Genomic DNA, 24,144 nt, shown 5'->3' with positions numbered 1-24,144 from the left:
TTACTAAAATTAGCAATACAATATTCTATAAAACTACAGCTAACCTTTTTTTTTTATTAAACCAGGCATGCACCTTGACAAAAAGCATCATTTGAGTTATAAATCATAAAAGCAGTTTCCTAATTATGATATTTTGCTGTGTAAATGCCCTGGGGAATAGAGTTTGATAAGTTTTTTTTAATTGGTTTACAAAAACCGGTGTGTTAGAAAAGGTCATTACCCTATACAGTACTTGAGCTTATAGTGCTGAAAGAACAGCTTTAGTACAGAAATGTGTTTTCTGATGGCCATATATAACCTAATAAAATATATAGACTAGAATATATAGTATTTCAAAGCAGCAATGCAGTGCAAGAATAGCCTATACCATACAAATTAAAATTGCACATAATGTACCACTAATGACTGATAATCATGCATATTCTCCAAAGACAACACCTAACTAAATTATAGCAATCCCCTTAAAACATTATCAGGAAAATTGCCTGGTGAAGGTGCTTGTTGCTTCTCTTTTTTTTTATTTGATTTTGTGCTAAAGTACTGTGAGAGAAAACATCATTGAATTGCAAGATCATTTGGGGTAGATGTACTAAGATGGGCCAGTCACAGTGCAAACATGCCGCAGTTTGCATTTTGGTTACGACAATTCGCAAAGTGCACATTTTGTTGTATGTTAATAAAAATATGTTAATGAAGAAAGCCTCAATATACTAATTTAAATATTATTTGCGTCACCTTAGCGAGATCTCTAGCGAGAGTTGTGCGACATTTTTTCAAATAAAATAGCAGCAGCTGAGTTGTGGTTTGCTGCGGCAGAGGGTGCCCGAAGGATAACATCTATACATGCAAGGGTGCAAGAATCAAAATAACATAGTTTTTGTTAAATGTAAAGGTCATCTGTACAATGCAATCTGTTCCGTCTTCTTTTTTACCTATTTTAATACTGTTATATAGATAAAAAATGAAAGGCAGTCTAATCCCATCTAATCCCAACTTCACCCCCAAAAAGCTTTTCATAATCATACAGAAACCCCTCGCTAAACTGGACATGTTTGTCCGACATAAGGAGGTGTCAGGTTTAAAAACAGTACAATAAAATCGCACACACCTACATTTATAGTGCTCAATGTATTTTAAATATATAAATCATTACACTGAAATGACACTACTGTGTTTTGGGTAGGCTACACATTACATTATGAACAAAAATATGAATCTGTACATTAGGTCTATTGGTGTACAATGTGAATAAAAGATTATTTTAAATTGAAACTACCGGTAAATGATTTTATGTTTTTTTTATTATTTTAATTATTATTATTTTTAACTTGGTCTACTTAGTAGCCTAGGCAATTAACACACAATAGATCATGGTCCTATACAGACGCTCAGAATGTGTGCAAACTATTGCTCCCAACATGCTGGGAAAACCAGAAATGTCATAGAAATTTGTTTTCAAGGCTTGTAAGTACACCCTGACTTTAGTGAAAATTAGGTACTTGGGAGGTCATCTCAAAAATGCATTGAGCACAACTGGCAACGCAGGAGAAAAAGCGGACTGGGAAATGCCAGCAACAATTGCGACTGTTTAAAACATGCTTTCAAAAGTTCTTAACAAATTTTTGCAATTGTAAGTGTCGCAATTGCCTGCAGCTTTAGTACATCTCATTACAATATTTTTGATCCCGCACTATCTCCACCCTGTTTTTGCAAATTTCTGCAGAACGCCCAGAATTTCATATTCATTTAAGGCTAAAGCGCAAATAAGAACTGCGGCTGCAAAGCATTAAAATAATGCTAACAGCATTGCATTGGTTTAGACATTTCACGCTACACTTCCGACTGGTTTGCATGTGGTTTGCAACGATTGTGACAGATGCAACACTTTAGTACGTCTACCCCTTTGTGTTTCCTGTGCATCGTAAGTAAATGTAACTTGTCAAGCAACTAAGCCCACTATTTTATCGTAATATATAGAGATTTACCAACCCCTCCTCCACTTAAAATGAAAATGACTTAAAATATCAAAGTGTAATAATATCAGAAACTTGATTTTCATGCTACAGCACATGGCCGATAACTGCCTATGTAGGCCTGGATTTAAATCTAGCTTGAGTTCACAAGTGTTCTCTTATCTCAGCCTCACTGGACAGCAGTAGTACATCACAAAATGAACTTCTGCACAATTGGCACTGGGTACCTACAGTACTGGATGGGCATAAAGACATAACTGTGCCCTCCTCCCCTAGTAGGGTGGTCATGCCAGGGCAGCTGTGGGGATGCTGCTGTACTCGTGTAAAAAAGCTTGCATTGCTTTAGTCATGTCTGCTCGGTGGATGTATACAGGTGTCAACATAAAAAAATAAAAAATCAGATTAAACTATCCTGATGTTCTCATTTTAGGTTACACACACCTAAAAGTTTTTTTTTTTTTTTTTTGTAATTTTATTTTAGGATATTAGCCGCCTTCAAATTATACAAGCTCTATGACAAAACAGTATATAGTATCAAAGCAGACAGCAAGTAATATTAATAATGTACGGTATTATTTATGTACATTTAGCAGGGAGCCATTTACCTGCAGGCTCTGAGTCACCTGAACCAAAAAATGCTCTCTGTCAGTGAAAAATCTCAGTGCAGTACAATGACTGACCAATTAATGCAAGGGTTTGCTAGTATCTCTCTATTCAGAAACTATCACATTGCTTGAAGATTACCCTAATTGCTATTTTATTAAAAAAAAAATAATAATCTGATATAACAGGATGGAATGTCGACTGGTGTCGTATCTTGTGACAAACAATGCCGTTTCAGTTGCATACCGTGCAATTTCTGTGTGAGGTAATGAAAAGCGCTGTCAAAGCTTGGATGTTCCTCAAAAAGTATACGGCAGCAGTTGACAGATAGGACCCCGGGTCTTCTGTTGTTCCGTCTCACGCTATGGTTTTTAAATCGGATCAGTGATCCTTCTTCTTTAAGTGGAGGGGGGCTAAACAGATATAACCTCATGAAGAACCCGAGGCCATTTATGTGCAAACTGAGCAGCATCATTTCCTTTTTCTTTTCCAAGCAACTTGTAGGGACTGTGACTAATTTCACAAACCCCGATTAGCCCTAATCTAGGACCTAAACTGAGATTTGGTAGTTAAATATTAGTGCTACTCAAGGGCTGTAAAAACAGTCAGTAGAAGAAAATGGCTGGCTCATTTTTACTGATTTACATAACTAACTTTATAAGTGACAATTTTTTAAATGTCAATAACACCAGGCAGCTAAACAGCTATTACTGACTGTAGCAGGGGGGTAGAGAGCCCTGTACGTATTATTTATTCACTTTTAGATCGGGGTCTCCCCCTCCGCCCCTGTGCAGTGTGTTTTGTACATGTTTTGTTTCATGATTTATTTATTATAAATATGACGGTGAAGTGCTGCTGGGTTTGTTATTGTTTTGTATTTTGACGGTGTAGCCGATTGTTTTGAGCGTGGATGGCTAGTCCCATCCACAGCAGTAATTAATAGACTCGTGCAGATTGTGGCCGAGGTGTAATGGAATAATTTACTAGCCAGTTAGACCCCTCGGCCACGATATAAAAGCCTGCAGCTCGCTGCACTCTGGGTGGCGTGTTTAAGAGGAGGAACGAGAGCGGAGAGAGCGCGAGCAAAAACGAAACTAAATTAAAAACTCTAGGAACAGTGAAGGCAATTGCTCAGCCTGACCTGGGTTTTGTTTATATTTTGTGTTCGTGTTGTTTCTGTTCAAACCTTTTATTTTTGCTCTGTGAGCACAGTTTATTTTTGTTAAAATATTTGATTTATTTTTGCTGAATAAAAACGGCACCGCCTTTAACTGCAGTACTTGCCTGGTGTGTGTTTACCTTCCTTCTTCTGCCGTGACGTCACCGTCCAGCCACCCTGTCACACTGACCCTATAAAAGTAAAGTTACGCACGGTAGGGTGCTCCTCTACTGTAAACCAAAGCAAGCTCCCCTTTACTGTAAGCAAAACAAGCTACTAAAAAAAGAAAGGATCTCCCCTCACCAAGCACAACAAAAAATGCTGCAGCGTTTATAATCAAAGACACAAAACCTAAAACCTTACATTTTGAGTTTGGAAGTTGGCAGTTAAACTGCCTCCCTGACTTACTGCCATTCAGTCAGCACCAACTGCCCTCTTAATAATATCACACACAAGTAAACTAAACTACAACACTAGATTAAAGAAGATGCTTGCCTTATTTTCAGGAAGTCTGTTATTTCACTTCCTAGGTAATTTCACCTCGGCAATGTCTTGCAAAGCATGGAAATCAATAGCTGGTTGATTTATTGACAGAAAAAGTGGCATTGAAGGTTTGGAGACAATTTCACTCTTCTGGTGAAATAACCAATTAAGCGCAAGACTACCTGTAAATCAGGCACGCAAACAGACCTAGTGAAGTACCAGATGCTCTTTTTTATTTGCTATAAAATGGTGCTTCACACCATGCTTAACTTCTGGATTTGAAAGAAGAAAAGGTTGATTTGAAACATAAGAATATGTAATGTTTTCCAAGAATGAATTGGACCTTTTGGCACTGATTTAAAACAGGCAAAAAGAAGCATGTTTAATTAAAAACTCCAGCCCTCCAGCTAACATATTTCACTACATCCAAAATATTCATGTTCCCAGTTTTTTTTTTTTTTTGGTGTACTGTCAGAATGACAGGTACTGTACAAACACATGAAATCCTAGGTCTCGAACACTTGGCAAAGACCAGCAACTCTGCAGCTCAGGCTTGAGAGTTGTGTTAGTGAGAAAATCCTCTGTACTGCAATATATTCACAGTGATGAAACAGAACCTGGAATAATTAAGGGTATTTGCCCCCCAACCCCCTTTTAATACTTGACTAAAAAAAAACCAGTATTGAAGTTTAAAACAGGTGTCGGTCAGTGGGGTTTCAAATAAGGCCTTTAAGAAACTAAAAATTAGTAGATACTGTATGTTAGCAAAACTGTATAGCTGCTGTATTCTACAGTACAGCACGAGTACCAGCAATTACAAAAAAAAATAAATAAAAAAATTATGGGCTTAAAAAATATCAGTTTTCTTAATGTATTCTTCTTGTTGTTGTTTAGATTCATTTAATTTTCTTTTTAGTCATCACATCCTGGTGTTTAAAACACCCATTGGTCTTAACAGAGGTCTGAGAATCATATTTAAAATACATCTAGTACACAACAGTGTAACCATTAACCTGCCCCCCTGCAACACTCGATGTAAGAAATACCACATAGAACAAATGTTGCTGCTTAATGGTTACACTCTGGTGTACCAGGTGTACTTGGAGCTTAGACATGAGCTGTAGTGGGGTCACTGAGTTGTTTTAAACTTGTGAAAAATTATACAAAGTGAATCGAAACAATAAAAACAATACATTGCGGTAGTTAATACAATGTCAGAAAAATGTTTTTCATACACCATTTGAATTTTGCCATGAAATGCCCCATTGAAAGGCTATTGGACAATCAATCCTTTTTATTTTATTATTATCATTATAAGTCTATGTACTTTCATGCAGTTTGAAGAATTTTTAATGTTAAAGGTATTGATGCCTGAAAGGTTGTCAAAATATCCCATTGAAATGCAGTAGAATTTAAACTTTCCTGACTTCTACTTGTAATTTTGAAACACCACGGCACAAAAATCGCTCTTCTTGTAGATTTAGAGGACAGATCTCAAACCCCAGAGCACTAGAGCAGCCATTTTGAAAAGAGCTTTGAAACAGACTTTAAAGTTACAAGTGTAAAAAGTTGTCAGGATGTTAACAATGAAAAGAAAAATTCCAGGTACAGTGCCTTGCGAAAGTATTCGGCCCCCTTGAACTTTGCGAACTTTTGCCACATTTCAGGCTTCAAACATAAAGATATGAAACTGTAATTTTTTGTGAAGAATCAACAACAAGTGGGACACAATCATGAAGTGGAACGAAATTTATTGGATATTTCAAACTTTTTTAACAAATAAAAAACTGTAAAATTGGGCGTGCAAAATTATTCAGCCCCTTTACTTTCAGTGCAGCAAACTCTCTCCAGAAGTTCAGTGAGGATCTCTGAATGATCCAATGTTGACCTAAATGACTAATGATGATAAATAGAATCCACCTGTGTGTAATCAAGTCTCCGTATAAATGCACCTGCACTGTGATAGTCTCAGAGGTCCGTTTAAAGCGCAGAGAGCATCATGAAGAACAAGGAACACACCAGGCAGGTCCGAGATACTGTTGTGGAGAAGTTTAAAGCCGGATTTGGATACAAAAAGATTTCCCAAACTTTAAACATCCCAAGGAGCACTGTGCAAGCGATAATATTGAAATGGAAGGAGTATCAGACCACTGCAAATCTACCAAGACCTGGCCGTCCCTCTAAACTTTCAGCTCATACAAGGAGAAGACTGATCAGAGATGCAGCCAAGAGGCCCATGATCACTCTGGATGAACTGCAGAGATCTACAGCTGAGGTGGGAGACTCTGTCCATAGGACAACAATTAGTCGTATACTGCACAAATCTGGCCTTTATGGAAGAGTGGCAAGAAGAAAGCCATTTCTTAAAGATATCCATAAAAAGTGTCGTTTACAGTTTGCCACAAGACACCTGGGAGACACACCAAACATGTGGAAGAAGGTGCTCTGGTCAGATGAAACCAAAATCGAACTTTTTGGCAACAATGCAAAACGTTATGTTTGGCGTACAAGCAACACAGCTCATCACCCTGAACACACCATCCCCACTGTCAAACATGGTGGTGGCAGCATCATGGTTTGGGCCTGCTTTTCTTCAGCAGGGACAGGGAAGATGGTTAAAATTGATGGGAAGATGGATGGAGCCAAATACAGGACCATTCTGGAAGAAAACCTGATGGAGTCTGCAAAAGACCTGAGACTGGGACGGAGATTTGTCTTCCAACAAGACAATGATCCAAAACATAAAGCAAAATCTACAATGGAATGGTTCACAAATAAACATATCCAGGTGTTAGAATGGCCAAGTCAAAGTCCAGACCTGAATCCAATCGAGAATCTGTGGAAAGAACTGAAAACTGCTGTTCACAAATGCTCTCCATCCAACCTCACTGAGCTCGAGCTGTTTTGCAAGGAGGAATGGGCAAAAATTTCAGTCTCTCGATGTGCAAAACTGATAGAGACATACCCCAAGCGACTTACAGCTGTAATCGCAGCAAAAGGTGGCGCTACAAAGTATTAACTTAATGGGGCTGAATAATTTTGCACGCCCAATTTTTCAGTTTTTTATTTGTTAAAAAAGTTTGAAATATCCAATAAATTTCGTTCCACTTCATGATTGTGTCCCACTTGTTGTTGATTCTTCACAAAAAATTACAGTTTCATATCTTTATGTTTGAAGCCTGAAATGTGGCAAAAGGTCGCAAAGTTCAAGGGGGCCGAATACTTTTGCAAGGCACTGTATGTTATTTAGTTGTAGAAACACGTGGGGACGTGGAACGCTATATTTTTCGGAACCCTTCTACTTACTCTTGTACATTAGAAAGAATGAAGTTCCGACACAAGTTTGTTATGCAATTGGACAGGACATTGATACCAATGGGTTAAAATAAAGAAATATATTATTTTTCTACAGTGAATATTGTGACATTCAGTTGTGGTAGGGTTATAATAAAATACTGTAGTGGCGAGTGCAGTTGGACTGGCTTTGTCTGTGGCTGTACTGCATTCTGGAACTGTTAACTTGCGGGTATTGATTGCTTGCACCGTGCGACAGGGTGCTGGGACTTGGCGCTGGTTCAGGCAGTCTACACGGGGTCACCGGTGCTGTTCACGTGAACCCCATGTGGCTGTAAAGGACTCCGATTGGGTGAGGAACGTGATAATCTATTCCATTGTTGTTAGTTAAAGGTCAGTGGCTGCCGATTGGTCGAAGCCTCACATACTTGTAACTTTGTGTTTTCTGTGTCTGAGAGGGGATAAAAGAGGGTGCATCAGGTGTGTGAGTGTGTGTGGATTCAGAGAGTGGAGAATCGTGTGCTGTGAGCTGTGTTACTTTCTGTGAACCTGTTGCTGCAAAATAAGAGCCTTCTGGCTATTGAACCGGGCTCTGTTGTCAAGATGGCCTTCTTTTTCCAAAAAGCAATTTCATCCAGTGCTACAATACTATTCCTAAGTTTGTACTATGATATGGGGCCTGATTTAGCAAGGTATTTACAATATATGTAATTTGCACATTTGATTTGTTGATGTTATAAAACTGATAACAAACACCACAGTCACATCTTTGATTAAATGAACCTGACTAGTGTTAAATTAACAGTTATATTTTGTTTTCACAAAAAGAGTGCAAGTTGCACTTTGAAGTAAAGGGTATTATTATTATTATTATTTATTTCTTAGCAGACGCCCTTATCCAGGGTGACTTACAATTGTTACAAAATATCACATTATTTTTACATACAATTACCCATTTATACAGTTGGGTTTTGACTGGAGCAATTTAGGTAAAGTAAACCCTTGCTCAAGGGTACAGCAGCAGTGTCCCATACCAGGGATTGAACCCACAACCCTCCGGTCAAGAGTCCAGAGCCCTAACCACTACACCACTGCTGCCCTATTATTAGTATTATTAAATCAGGCCTGTAAGCTTTTGTTTGTGACAAAATACCATTTCATTTTACCTTCTCACATTAGACTGCCTAGGAAGACACTGCCTCTAAACCAACTGTAACAAGAAACAATCTGGCTCAAAGAAAAATAATGGCTCTAGGGATACATAATGACTGCTGCAATGGCCATCTACAGTCCGACAAAGGCATTAGCTGAAACGTTTCTCTACATGACAGGTAGTGCTACAGTTTTCCCGCTGAATTTATGGTTGACTGTTTGAAGTTACAGCTGGCCTCTTGCTCAGTCATGTACTGGTTTTGTAAAGTGCTTTCAGATGCCAAGTGCTTGACAAATGTAAAGAATAGTACTGTATTAAAGATAATTACATTAAATAACTTAAATGTAGTGGCATACTGCAATATCATGCTAAAAAAATACCTCTTAACCTTCAGCTTTAGGCATAACTATAATGTTGGCAGTATGTCATACCTTTTACGTTTTTTATTGCTTAATTCTAGGCTATTATAAATGGGAATTACAGTGACTCTAACAGACATCAGGTCATAACCCACCCATCCCATCATTTTAACCCCCACCCAAAACTTCTACTGTTGACCAGAAAAAATATATAATCTCCTTCTAACATGGTGAACTCTTGGTGAACAGTAAACCAACAATTTAAGAACTGTCCCATAATGCACTTAAAAACGGCAAATCTAGAAATAAAGGACTTCTTAGTTTTCACATTGCAGTCTTCACAAGGCCCTCCCTTTTTTGAATGTCACGATTATCAGCTACAGATGTGTTTTTCTTCCTGGAAAAACTTGTCAAGCTTTTGGTTTATTCCCTTGGCCGTTTTTCAAAGCAAAGTTAAACACAATCACAATAATCACTGTTAAAGTCAATCACCTACATCGAGCGGGCAGAAATGAAAGCACGGGAGAGTTTAATGTTTCTGACTATCAGTGTTTGTGTTTGCCCTAAACCACATACATCTAGTGATTTAATGATGGGGCGATTCATAAATTCGTACTCATTTTTAAATCTTAATTATTTCCATGCCCGCTATAACAATTTGCAAACCAGGTCTCTGACTTTTATGTTTCAATAAAAACCAAAATAGCTCATCTTCAAATTTACTTTGTTAAGTCCTTTTTAAGCTCATAGCTGCCAGGATTTTAGTTATTTATGGCTTAGTTATTTGCAAACATCAGAGTTCAAGACATAACATGCCAGTTGTTGTATGCCTGTCTCAAATAAATGTATGGAGTGCACTATATGGTTCTTTGTCTGAGTGCTTAATTTACAGAACAGCCTGCGCAGTTTGGTCCACAAGTCTTGAAGCAATTTCTAAATGCTGAAGCGTCCAAAGGCCAGTTAAAGTTTTTATCTTCTGTAATATTGAAGTGGCTCTTAAAGTTTTCTGGCCATACACATATATGTGTATTTCTCACATTTTTTTCCCCCCTCTGACATTTAACATTGTATTACTTATTCCAGAATATAAAATAAAATACAATTTAAAAACAAAGGATACAAAAGCAGAGATTGAGAGCACAGAGCAGTAGATTGAGATGACATCAGTAATACACTTTCTGGTCTCGTGGCACAACTTTGAATACAGGCATAGTTCGAGGACCACTGGACAGATGGTATTCTGACATAATATCATGCCTTGGTAAGTTAAAGATTCCCTCCTTAACTTGGTATCCTAGTTTTACAACTCGTAGACGTACAGTGTCATCTTTGTGATCACACTGAAGATCCTTTCAACATTGCATGGTAAAATGAACAGACCCATAATGATCAAGCCATGGTTCTTCACTTCTCAGTACATGGATAGGAAATTAGCACTCTGACGGGGTACAACCCTGCCCGTGTGTATGTTGTATTATTATTATTTAAAATGTATTGTTTAGTGCGTAAAAACAAGTTGTATTGTTCATTATTTTACAGCATGGATGGGGTTAAAATTCCCCATCCATGCTAAAGTCGTGTAGAATGTGACTGTTTCCAGATTGATTCATTTATTACTAATCTGGAGACGGTCACATGTATAAAAACCCACAGCTTTGACTGAACAGGGTTAGTGTGTTCAGAGGAGGAACGAGAGACGTGAGTTGTGAGATAAAGAGAATAATATAGAAAACAATTGCTACCCGTGCTGGTTTTACACCAGCACGATACCTGTTTGTTCCGTGTCTGTTTTGTTTGTTTGTTTTGGCCACTGTTTTGTTTTTTGAAAGTATTTTGTTTTCAGTTTAACCCTTTTATTTGTTATTAAGCGTGTGCAAGTCATACCCCGTAGTACTGTCTGTGCATACTCTTCCAGGTCTGATGTCACCCACAAGCCATCCAGGTCACAAGCACACATTGTGAAATAGCTACACTCTGTGAACCTGTAATGGCATACATTTACTTGCATAACTAACTAAATGAAATGTCCAAAGGTGTCCATTTTTTTAACCTTTCAAGTTATTTATAAACACTAAAAAAGTTATTTTTGGAATTTTAAATAAAGAAGTTCTCAAAATGACCTGACACTGGCATTCGAAATGTGTAGCAAGGAATGCAGGAATGACCTATGCACAATCCAAACAAAATATCTTTGTGAGGTAGGCGCAACCTAGACGTATTAAAGAAAAACTATTTTGGTTATGAATTATTCGCAAGAATACAATAACAAAAAAATATCTGTAACATATATTGTGTGTCCCCCAATTAAAGCTTACCAGCAGAGTTTCCTCCCTGAAGGCTTAGGATTATGTGTGCTATAAATAAATCAATGAGCAGCAGGCAGTCAACATCACAAACCCAATATGCAATGCAAACAATTGGCATTAGCCACCTTAGGCAAGCAGTTAAAAATAAAAAAAAATTAAAATATAGCCCGGGGGGAGAGAGGGCTAGGTCGGCCAGGGTGTTCTCGGCTCACCAGCGACCCCTGTGGTCTGGCCGGGCGCCTGCGGGCTTGCCTGTAAGCTGCCCAGGGCAGTGAGTCTACAGTGTGTAAAAAAGCGGGCGGCTAACGGCACACACTTCGGAGGGCAGCGTGTGTTCGTCTTCGCCCCTCCCGAGTCAGAGCAGGGATGGTAGCGGTGAGCTGAGCCTAAAAATAATTGGACATTACTAAATTGGGGAGAAAATAAAACAATAAAAACAATGGGAGACTACTAAATTAAAAAAAAAAAAAAAAAAAAAAAATTGTCCAATGTTGTCTGCTTTTTCCAATGTACCACCTCCCACTGTAAATCCATCTCAATTTTGCGTGCAGCTTTGTGCCAGTTTCAAAGCCACAATTCAGCCTCAGTCCGCCAGAAATACGCAGTTGCTAAGTCAGTGTGTTATAAAAGCTTCATGAAGTATGTGCATAAATCACGCAAGTGCACTCTGTAGCACTGGCAACTAGTAATAAAGTTGTCAATAATGGGACGGGATTGGTTCCAGGGAAAATGTTGTTAATAACCGAAAGTTGTCTCTATCAGGGTTGCTAATAACCAGCATCTGCTATATATTTAAAATTTTTAAAAGAGGCCAAGGATTGTATGGGCATTACAAAGAGACATGCCTGGTATGTCCCAGGAACCAATTGACTGAGGAATATGGGCACAGCAGCCACCAACTCTTGCACCTGTTAGACTGGCATTACCATCCGGATACCTCCTGATCTGTGTCCAGCTTGAGTATCAAAAGAAAATAAGTGGGGATTTCTGGCTTGACTTCACTATTTGATACAAATTTGAAACAGTTAGTGTACAGCAAATGACAATGCATCTATAGAGACTTCAGAACAACTATTTTGGTAAGCTTCTGTAATGTTTCCTTTCCTGTACAAGCCCTACCATCAGACACGTACAAATCAACAGAGCTCCTGCTGTCACACTGCAAGGGATGCGACTTGCCCGATTCCCAAGTTGGCATAAACAAGAAGTGCAACTCTATTCCCTGTACCCTTGTGGCAAGGTAGCCTCCCAGCCCAGATGTTATTTGCAGGGAGAGAGACTCGGACACAGAAAGCTGCAAGGTTAAATATGTTGATTAAATAAACAAAAATAAAAAATGGACAAAACATTTACAAAAAACACACTTGTCAAAATAAAAAATGGCACAAGGGCCAAAACAAAAGGTTTTACAAAAATCCACGAAACTAAACAGACAGCCCTGCACGGAACACAAAACACAGACCAACATCAATTCCAATCCTTCTATCGGACATCCGTGAACACCTATTTTATACACCTGTGGTTAATTAATCATTAATTCATGTATTCAATGCTTGGCTCCAGCCACATTCCCACATGTTTTTGACAGTGAGAAATTTAACCCCTCCCTGCCAACCCAATATCCCCCCCCCCACCCCACCCCACAACCCCACCCCACACACACACTGGCAAGGCTTCCACCCTGTCATAGCCCTATTCAACCCTGTACGGCAAAACTAGCTTCAAAGTGCAAGTCAATTGAGCCACTCATCGACTGTCAAGAGGGGCTTTTACTGCAGCAGATTCACTGAAGGAGGCGTCATGATTGACAGGACGCTCAGTTCTATATGTCATCAACAACAGTATGATCCTTGTCTGTGCAGCTCATTAATTATGTGCTTTAACTATTTAAACTATTTAAGATACTGAAGCAATTGGCAAAAAGCTCAAGTGTCAACGCCTAGGTTGCACAATGGGCTTTGCTTTAATATAATCGTTGAGAAAAAAAAAAAAAAACAGAAGAAAAATGTTAAATGTCAAGTGTTTTTCCAACACCTCAATGCCAAGTATCTTTCATTCAAAACAGTTATGTAAATATGGGCGAGTATAAATTATGTTCAGGACAGCAAATACATTAAATACTTTTCATGCAGCAGTTGAGATAGTATCATTTTATTTTTTTAATGTGGACTTTAAAACAAGACCTATTTGTAAACCCAAATGTTACCCTAACAGATAGCAATCTCTATTGACAGCTGATTTGAACATCTAATTTTGAACAACTGAGAAAGGTCAATTCTGACAGATATAATTTGAAGGACTGGATAAGACCCACTTTTTTAAACCAGGAATAAAAACATGGTGGTGGCTTTGTAATCAGAGTTTAGAGGTTCTTGCACTGACTGGATAAAAATAAATACGGGTTTTAACATTCCAAAAAGGGAGAAAATTGGAAATCTGTATGAAGAGAACTTGCCTATAAAGTATATGGGAAACTGCAGAATAAAACAAGAAAAAGCTTAAGACTAAAACAATTACTTTCTAATGATCACCTTTTTAGCAACCTCAAATCCCCCCTCTTCACCCACACATTTCTAAAACAATACACATTTCTGAATACAGTACTGTTTTCCTTGTGGCCCTTAATTGAAAAAAAAAAAAAAAAAAAAAAACTCAAAAAGTTAGGTCTTTACCATCTGGGAAAACATGAAGGTCACCATTAGATTCCGCTTGAGAAGTTTTCATAACAACTGAAGTATGAAGAAGCAATTGAAACATTGTTTTTAAATATGTGCTGTTTAAGAAGCAACACTGATGCCACTGGATTTATAAAAAAAAACATGGTTGGCCATAAAAATGGGCAAGATTATTTATTCAGTCTAAAACAGTACTATTATTGACTGATTGCTTGTTCTGTGGACCTTCTCCAATGGCGCCACTACTTGCCGAATTGAGGGAACCGTTACCAGGTGATAGCACCTGATTTAAAATGTCTTATTAGAATATGGGTGAATTTTAAAAACCTTTAAGAACATGTTTTAATGTTTCCTAAATATACATATGGATTGAATATCCTACTGTTCAAGAGCTCAGAGGTACCAATGAGGAACACTCAGGGTAGCCTTTGGAGGCAACAGTATTGGTTATTATAGTTACGAGGGAAACAAAACCCCAAAGGAGAAAGGCTGTGTGTCTTCACCCTAATGCAATGGGCCAAACGATATCCACACTATTTATATTTTGAGGGTAACATACTAAAATAAATATGGACTTCTGACAGTATTTCAGGGGATGTGATGATGCAATCTGTTCCCTTGTTATGGTTTTATGAAAGAACCAGGAAGGAGTAAAAACGAAACTGTGACGGTTTGTATTTGTTTTGTTAACCACTGTTTATTTGTATTTAGTAGACGGCTAACATCCGGGAGCGGTCGCTATTCCAGCCAGCATTAAACCCGGATTCCAAATACTGCACTAGTCACCAATAATTGTGTATCACCACCAGCACTGGAGCACCGCGAGAAAGGACGCAGAGCCATGCTTGTGTTATTGTATTGTTATTTTGGGACTGAAACCCTGTTTTGCTTAGCTGTGCAATCACACATTGCTGTGTAGTTGCCAGCATTATTATTTGATGGTGCCAAACCGTGACAATTAAAAGAACTGTTTGGACATGAACACTGTGTTATTGTCACTGTGTTATTATAAGGGCACAAGTGTGGAGTAGTGGTTAGGGTTCTGGACTCTTGACCGGAGGATTGTGGGTTCAATCCCAGGTGGGGACACTGCTGCTGTACCCTTGAGCAAGGTACTTTACCTAGATTGCTCTAGTAAAAACCCAACTGTATAAATGGGTAATTGTATGTAAAAATAATGTGATATCTTGTAATAATTGTAAGTCGCCCTGGATAAGGGCGTCTGCTAAGAAATAAATAATAATAATTTTTGTCTTTGTTTGAGCACTACTAACCACTTTGCCACAGGACTAATAAAGGTAACATGTTTAATTCTGACAAATGAGCTGTAGCCAGTAGGGAACGTAAAAGCAATGGAGTGCAGCAAAACTAAGGGTAAGGACTGAGGTGCTTAAACTGCAGTCCAGTGAACATATGGCAACTGGCATACCAAACTACGAGGCTTACAAATTCACTGCCACATTTTTTAATACATAATAGAACCCAGGCAGTACCAGACATTGGCAGTGTTTCTTAGTAGTTCACATTTAATAGCAGTAAGTAGAGCACACATCATTTAAGTTTATGTACACAGGAATATTCCTGAAACTGGTATGACAAGGCCAATAGGCCTATAAATAAAATACTCGCCCACATCTACAAATCTAACCACAGTTTATTTATATGTACTGTCTTACTTGTTTTTGTGATGTCAGTTGGCAAAGTCTTAAGGTCCTACCTTAAATACTTTACAGTTATTTGTTTAATTTCCATGAGATGCAGGTTTGGCTGAACTGAAAGCAGATACTGCTGTGCCAAAGTGTCTCAACTCTTCCCTGGAGGAACCACCATCCAAGCATTACTCTGATTGCTTGTAAAAAACTGTGATGCATTTTTAACCCTACAAATCATGATACAACGGCAACCAAATTAGGTATGGTAATTAATGATGTTAGAGGTTAAGCGTTCAAAAGTTTTGTCCTACATGTCAAATATAGATTGTGTGTTTATACAGTAGGATGCTTATAGTGTAAGGTAATTTATTTCCAGAATGCTGAAGGCCATCATATACGGGACAATTTACTGTCTACAACATGTTGTGTGTGACAATAATTCCCCATGTGTGATTAAAAAATGTCAGTCAACTGTAAAATGACAGGCTGTCAGCAAATTGAGAACTTAACTACTCTGGACAGTAGTGCTCAACAATCCTTGAACACATTGCCCTGTGCAAGTTTACAAACTAACAGGCAACAGAAAAATGTGTGGACCAAGGATCACAGATGGCTAAATAGATCTGTGTACGGAAGCCAAATTATGATGTTATGAGCAAGTTTTTTGAAAACCACTCATGTACACCCACAAATTACAGTCAAATCAAGCTCTATTAAGCTGTCTATTAAACTTTAGTATGTCTAAGGAATAATGATGTCATCGGGGACTGGTGTGCCTCTACATCTATTCATTTGTATTCAGGGAACTCTTAGAATAAAACAGAGCTAAGGGTGTGAAGAGTGGCATGTATTGTACTATTAAATGAGATCCTAGAAGAATTATTTAGAAATGCTATTGTGTATTGTGTAACTGACAAAATAACTCCCTTTTCCTTCCCTATGGACCATTTAGGTCTTCAGTAACTCTCGAGCAAGTTTATAAGGTAAATGCCTTTCCTTACTATGACTCTTCATTTTCTGATATGAATGGGTAAAGGACTAACTAAATTAATGGGTAAAGGACCATCTGAAGTTCAATACAGGAACAGAAGAATGGCTGGAGTTCTTTTAGAACAACCCTGATTGTTTAGGTAACAATGAATACAGAAACGGGAACATTCCCTTTTATTGGGATTGCACATTCTATTATCCTGCAATAACACAAAATGGCAGAATGATTAATTAAAGTTGGATTCAGAGCGGAAGCTGAATTCCAGGAACTTAAAAAGAAAACACCAAAACCCCTGTCAAATAACAGCTATAGCTACAGGGTCTCACTAGTATAATATCCCCAGTCATTGTGCACTCAGTAGTTATTGCTTAAGTGAATGCTTGTCCACATCACAAAACCACCACACAATTCTGCATTTTTGGTCTCCGACGGGCAGAATGACGTCATCCGCACTGCCTCGAGCTGCGTCTTTTTTGAAAAATCGTACTGCCTTTTCTTGTGTGTCTGCGACCGCAAAACGCACGGGGTCGGATGATGTTGAAAAAATTCAACATTTGTCACATGGTCGCAAGCCAGTGAGGCGCGATAGAGCAAGTTTTTGAGGAACTCTTAATTGAAGATGTTCATAAACAACAGAACATGATTTTAAACTTGCCCCTAAACTGAATGAAATTAAAGCATAAATGAACCTTTGCTAAAATTAATATTGGTGCTTAAATACCATGCGCAGCAAACACTTGTATAATAATAATAATAATTAATACAATGTGTTTGTATTTGTATTATTGTTATTTATATATCTGAGTCACTAGTAAGTTAACATCGCTATTTATTTTCTGTTCATTAATATTAAACCGCCCATAACATGCAATTACAATCCCAATCAGATCAGTAACATTGCTCAGCTGTTCACTACGTCTGATTGGAGGCAGTATGGAGAACAGCTGATCAGTTTTACTTGTTTGCTGCTCATAGTAATTCAGCAACAGTGTTCATTTTAGCAAATATATAGGATCCAATTTACACATTCACTTCATTCAATTTAGGGGCAATTTTAAAATCCCGTTCTGTCTCAAAAGTGTCCCGTGAGTGTGGAGCCTGTTGGAAACTTTAATCACAAGCCGACTCTGGCAGTAACGCAGACTGGCTGAAAGTATGACCAACAGCTACAATAACTTTGTATAACCCAGCCTTAACTGTCCATACTACAGCTTTTAATATCCCTGCTGGACTTCTTTAAATCTTTCATGTAACATTTTAATGCTAAAAGAAAAAAAGAAGAACTGGTAATGTATTATAGTAAATGATTCTTATATTTTACATCAGCACAGAAAGGTTATATTTTGAATACCATCTTAATTTTGACTGTCTTTCTGGGGAGTTCAGTAACCTTGGGGTTAAGCTATTCGGTTGGCACATTATACAAGCAAGTTTGTACAAGTTGATATTAATGACTAGTCATGACATAAACCAAAGATGTTATACTTAAATACTTCTGAAGGACCACACCAGGTTAAACATAATGACAGGTGGTAAAAGTAATTCAGGGATTTATTACTGCAACTTAAGTATGAAAAGTAGTAATTCTAATCCGGTGGGACGCACATCTCACAGTTCAAAACATCAAGCGCCCTCTTGTGTTCAATGTGCTGCATAGGTCTCCAGTTTCAATGGGGACATTACATCCCTGAAGCAAACTCTCCTTCAATTAGTCCAGTTCTCTGTCTTAGACATATTTATAAGTATTATTATTATTGTCAAATCAAAACACATTACTACTTATTCATGTACATTTTTCTTTTCATTTACATGTGGTGTAATACAAATAAATTATTATGGTGTGGTCTCTCATGTTAACAATTGCATAATTGTTTGGTTAACAAAAGTGTCACCAGCTACATTGTAATTGCAAGCGTAGTTACATAGTACTGTGTGACTATAGTGGAACTATGGTGTAGTTAGAAAAATGTATAATGTAAAAACATATTTTGTTTAAAAACTACAACCTTGAAAGGCAAGTTCCTGAGCCAACAAGAAAGCTCTATTACATTGTAATAAATATCTTTAATGTGAAGTAATCTTTCTCGTACTAAACTAAATGCATTCTTAAAAGATTGGACAATATACAGTATGTAGAGAAGCATACAAAATTACTTCAGATACTGCAGGATCTTTTAAGGTAATTTTACTCTGCAGCCTTTATAGAAGGAACTCACTTTCTGTCAGTCAAAATGTAATGTTTTTCCCCCCTTTTCAATGGAGCAACCCTCAAGGAAGGCTGCTAGTGCATCTTCACCATAAGCAACTTTGAATATTTATTGCTTTGTGAAGAAAGGCTATGGTGCAGCAGTGAAAGAATTAAACCTTACCTTGGCAACAGACCATATAGCTAACATAGGGGAGTTATCTAGAACAGAGCCAGAGCAAACTGCTATCATTTACTTATGTTTGAAAAATCTGGGACAACTTGACACTGTTCTTTAAATGAACAGTCAGAGTCTGTCCAAGGAGGATAGGATAGTTTAAACATCCTTCACTGAAAGCAAATATTGTAGATGATGAATCATTCTGATGACATACAAAGAAAAGCCATTTAGATAAATAGCGTCAGTGACACACAGCTCCAAAAGACAGGTACTTGGTACCTGTGTGATGCAAACCTACCTATTCTAGTATGCAATATTAGTCTTGAAAGACATGTAATTCAAAGCAAACTATGTGAATCCACTATAAGGACTGTTTGTAATGGGAATGCACTTCACATGTAATACGTACAGTACTTACACACACACACACAGATGTTAATAGATATGTCTGATTGTAATCCTACTAATACAAGTTTTTAAACACACCTATTACTACTTATGGCACTCTCCACTTTTCTAACTAAGTTGTAATGAGACCCATAGAAACTGTGCCTCTTGACATAAAACCAAGGGTACATTAACGGGCCAATGTGCCTGTGTAATTTGAATATATACATATACAGTATATGTTATGCAAGTACTGGTAAAAAAAAATGTATTAAAAAAATAAGCTTAGATTTTTAGGAGGGCATACAGAAGAAATTACAGAAATGCATATTCGTAACACTACTGTAGTCTATATTTCTGGCCACATCCTGTATAGTTTGATTTGAAGCTGTTATGTTCGCTATCCCCTTTCACTTATACACTTGCTAAATAATTCAATATTACAGCAAACAACGGGCTCATATTTCAATATATTTCACGTTAAATCTGGTGCAATACAGTACTACTGCCTAGCTATAATGGTACACCGTAGTAATACTGTTAATCTACTGTGTCCAAAATACAGCAGGACTGTGATTTTTGAAGGGACGTGGGGTAAGCTGTAGCACATGTTTCAACGTGAAAACATTCTGTATCCAGCATGCAAGCCTGTTGTATTTTCTCTCCCCCCTACCAACCCCCCCCCCCCCCCCCCCCCCCGAAAAAAAAACAGAAATGTGGAAGACCTGAACAGTGAAAAACAATTTCTGTAAATTGAATCGTTATTTTAAGAACAGATTTTCGAACTGTGAAAAGTCACTGACACCTGCAAAAGGAAATTCACTCCAGGACAGGTAACAGGTGTTGTTAACATCTTTTGTTAACGGAATACAGCGTTTCATCCGAGTACCTGCGTAACAACGACATTAGGATTTACAGTAGTTAAAACGTACTAAACACCATTTAGCTGCTGTGGCACTGTACTCTTGATGGTGGATAGCTTAAACCTAAGAGTTTTCATTTCAATTCCAATCAAAGCGCACCGTAAATCTGAAGATCTCCACATGTACACGCCATGTGTAGCATCTTGCCAGTGCGTTCTCGGAACAGAATGACATCATACGGTGCACAACTTGTTATAGCAATACTATATGACCATTACAAAATAATATACAAAAGATGTTTTAACGCTTCCCAAACCAAACAGTAATGATCAGTAATACTGTAAATCTTACCTTGCGCGATAAAGCAGATACTGTAACCAAAATACCAGCAACTCTTATCCAGAGGATTGCTGCCATCTCCAATTGCGGGTACTTTTTTTAATGTTCGTGATTTTTCTTGCTGTGTGTTTATCTATAATAAGCCTAACGTTAAATGAGAATAAAGACTACTGTATTTTTAATCACCTTTCGATTAGGTGTAGTCCTTCAGTCAGTGAGCGCCAGCTCCTGCTCCAAACCAAATGTGCATCATAATTAAAATGCGTTTAATGATCTGACAATTGCTTCTAAGAGTTTTGTGCCTGAGACACGTTGTTGCTAAATTTATAAGTTTGCATACCAGACGTGCGTCAGAGAGGGGGCTCACCCACCTTACATTTCTTAAAGAGACAGATTCTCATTGAAAAACAAACAGTAAACTACCATGACAAGACAATTTAGCACAATTAAGTCACCACAGCGGCAACTAACGCTGTAATCTCCTTGGGCAACGCCACAGCACCACTTATATCTTTTTTATCGGGAGCATGAATACACAATATGACTTGTCATAACATATTCTCACCTTGAATAGCTGTATCTGTTCGCAAGGTAGAGGTAGAATGCTACTCTGTTCAATATATGCCGTACACCGCAAGACATAATCGAGGATGTGCACCATTTTCACACTAACGTTATTTCACACTGGATGGTTTACAAATGCTTCTCAAGTCTGACATGTGTTCCAAAATAAGAAAATATACGTTAATTCTATAACCTGGAAAACAAACTCCAGCGTTTTACAAATATGTTACATTTTACACTTTAATGAAAACTAATTCCCTGCATGTTTCAAAACTATACACCATACTTATTCAGAATGCAAGCACGCTTGACAGGCCAGTTTGTTGTTTCCTTTACACAAGGAAGGGTACTCAAAGCAGCAAGAACTTGAGTATAAATAAAATCACAAAATTGTGCATGTAAATGTTTCATCAAAGGAAAAAAAAAACTTTGGAAATCATCAATTGCAAGGATGAAGTATCACCCTGGCACAAGCTGGGGAATGAACATTGTGGTTTTCTACCTTCAAGGTTCTGTTTAAATACTTTCATATGAGGTAAACCCTGTCATTACACCAACTTTAAACACCCAAGGGCATTTACTTGTTCCCGAGGAAACCTTCAAATTAATGGGCTAAAATAGCTGTGAGCCGTCCAGGCTGTGGGCCCTCAAACCAAGCAGGCTTGATGTCAAATGATTCTTCCATATCATACTCTATAATCATCAATAAAAAATATCACTATTCTCACATGATGTGTCTTGGGGCTGTATCCTGAACTGCTGAACTCTAAACAGTGGTTTTCAGCTACAGAATAATAACAAGAGCGTCAGCAACATTTATTTACACAGCCACCACTGCAAACACAAAATCAATAGATCAACAGGACAAGTTATGTACAGTATGTACAGACGGGTGCCTCTATGCATTCTCAGGTGAAACATTTTCTCTGTTTTTCCCTCATTAAAATATAGGAGTAAATTACAAACTGTAGTAAACTCTGAAAAAATGTCCATAGTCTACTACTGTACAAACATTTTGTCCACCGGCATTAGTGTTTGGAGTTTAATGATGTTTGCATTACAGCCCAAAACCTTCTTATTATAGGTGCACTACAGAAATTAGGCAGACGACTTCAAGCAGTTTGTATGGTATTGTGCTTGAGGTGCGCTTGGGTGAGGTTTGAGTAGAGTACCATAATAATACCAACACTTTCTCTGTGTATTTGCAGAGTTGTCTAAATCATAGTTTGGGGGCAGAGCACACAATAACACAGGTATGTGAGGTATGAGATACTTGTATTACAGTCTGACACGCAGAGGAGGTTCAGGTTAATCTCTATTAGAACGCAGCTGAAAGGAATGTGAACCTTTTATCTTGGAAAGCAGTGTTCAATCATTCTACCTGGATACAATTACACCAGGGCATGCAGCTGACAAACAAATTATTCAAAGTAAAAAAAGCCTTGTCTGGAGGACCTTTCTAACAGGTACTTATTGGGTCTCAGTGGTAAACTGACTGCAAATGATTTGCAGTGTACAATTGAATATAATTGTGGAACCGTAATAGAGGAAGAGTTTAAAGTAGTACTTAAGTAAAGCTGCTGAGAGCCTGTTATGAACTGATTAATTTTCTCACTCACTGTATGTACTTCTGATTGACAACAGTACCGTATTCAATAGCGCTAATGTAGTACCAAAGCAGTAATTCAGTAGTATTTTTTGTAAATGGGGTTTCAAGGCAAACAAAGGCCCCCCAACAACCACCATATCGCTCCCTGTGTCATAACAGTGTTTGATTAAAAGCCCCTGCTGCTGCATGTAGCATCACGAACATGAGTATTTAGATTACATGGTTCACCCCTTATCAAAAGCATAGCAAAGTGTAATAGAGCATAGTGAAAGCATGGAAAAGCACTGGTAAGCATTGTAAAGAATAGTGAGGTATCTTAAAGCATATTGATATAAACATAGAAAACCAGGGTAAACTATGGTGAATGCATATCATAACCATGAGAAAAAACATGAGAAAACTGCGAAAATACTGTGGCAAACTTTTATAAGGGGTGAACTAGATTTGTGGTCATATTTTATAGATATGCATTGAAAATATGAGCCTGGCACAAAATGCGCCTATTACATTGCGATAGGTGGTAGTATACTGATATAACTTTTACAGTTTTTTTATGTAAAATAAGGAATCAACAAATGTTCATGCTGTAACCTGAAATTATGATCATGTGAGTTCAAATAAATGTCTATTCATTTGCTATGATAAACAGAATGGGGAACAACAATCCCTGGCTTTTCTTTTTCTACATCAAAAACAAACACGGAATGCAGTGTTTAAAGCTATATGCTGCCATCTGTGAAACTAATAGAGCAGTTCCCTTGTTTAAATGTGCAATTGCACACACAAACACTCCAACATGATTGCATGCACGTAGACACACTGGCACACACGACAAATGACTACAAGTGCGTTCACAAAAATAAATCTGATCTTTCCTTCAAAGCCCCGTTTTACATGGGCTCGCATTCATGCTCCCAATGTTCATCAGAGCACTAAAATAAAGCTCTCAATGCTCGGCTGCAGCTCATTTATGACGCTTGAGTTCGGTGAAGCTTCAGCTGTCTTTTTAGACACAGTAGTGCCATCTTGTTTATTGCATGAAGCACAAAGCAGGAGAGACAGTACTAAATTAGGAGCTCCAAAATCCCACCTGTGTGTGAAAACCTTAAAACAAGCCCACCCTATAACAATTATTAAAATAAAGAAAGTATAAACAACAAATCTGATTCTGCTATTCACTGTGCTATTGCTACAGTGAAAGCTATGCAGTGAAGCTGGAAATTGATTCAGCAGCAGTAGCCTGGGGACAAATAAATATCTAAGTATCCATTTCATGCCCAACTATAGGTCAGTAACACCACTATCTCAAAGAACTAGAGCAGAAAAGTACTCTAACTCAGTTCCAACTCACACAGCAGGATGCCACAC

At 37.9% G+C, this 24,144-nt stretch overlaps 1 protein-coding gene across 1 annotated transcript in view; it reads right to left on the bottom strand.

Annotated features, from left to right (window-relative positions):
- LOC117420450 (ADAMTS-like protein 1) overlaps window positions 1–20,901 on the bottom strand; it is a 245,210-nt gene extending 224,309 nt beyond the window's left edge. Inside the window, exon 1 of the mRNA XM_059029130.1 lies at window positions 20,616–20,901. Within this exon, the coding sequence (XP_058885113.1) occupies window positions 20,616–20,681 (66 nt within the window). The 5' untranslated portion in view covers window positions 20,682–20,901. The remainder of the gene's footprint in view (window positions 1–20,615) is intronic.
- Window positions 20,902–24,144: the final 3,243 nt, after the last annotated feature.

This window comes from Acipenser ruthenus, chromosome 1 (genome assembly GCF_902713425.1).
Source record: "Acipenser ruthenus chromosome 1, fAciRut3.2 maternal haplotype, whole genome shotgun sequence".
Classification (NCBI taxonomy): domain Eukaryota; kingdom Metazoa; phylum Chordata; class Actinopteri; order Acipenseriformes; family Acipenseridae; genus Acipenser; species Acipenser ruthenus.
The sequence above is the reverse complement of the archived record's forward strand: the minus strand, read 5'-3'. Positions and strand labels throughout refer to the sequence as shown.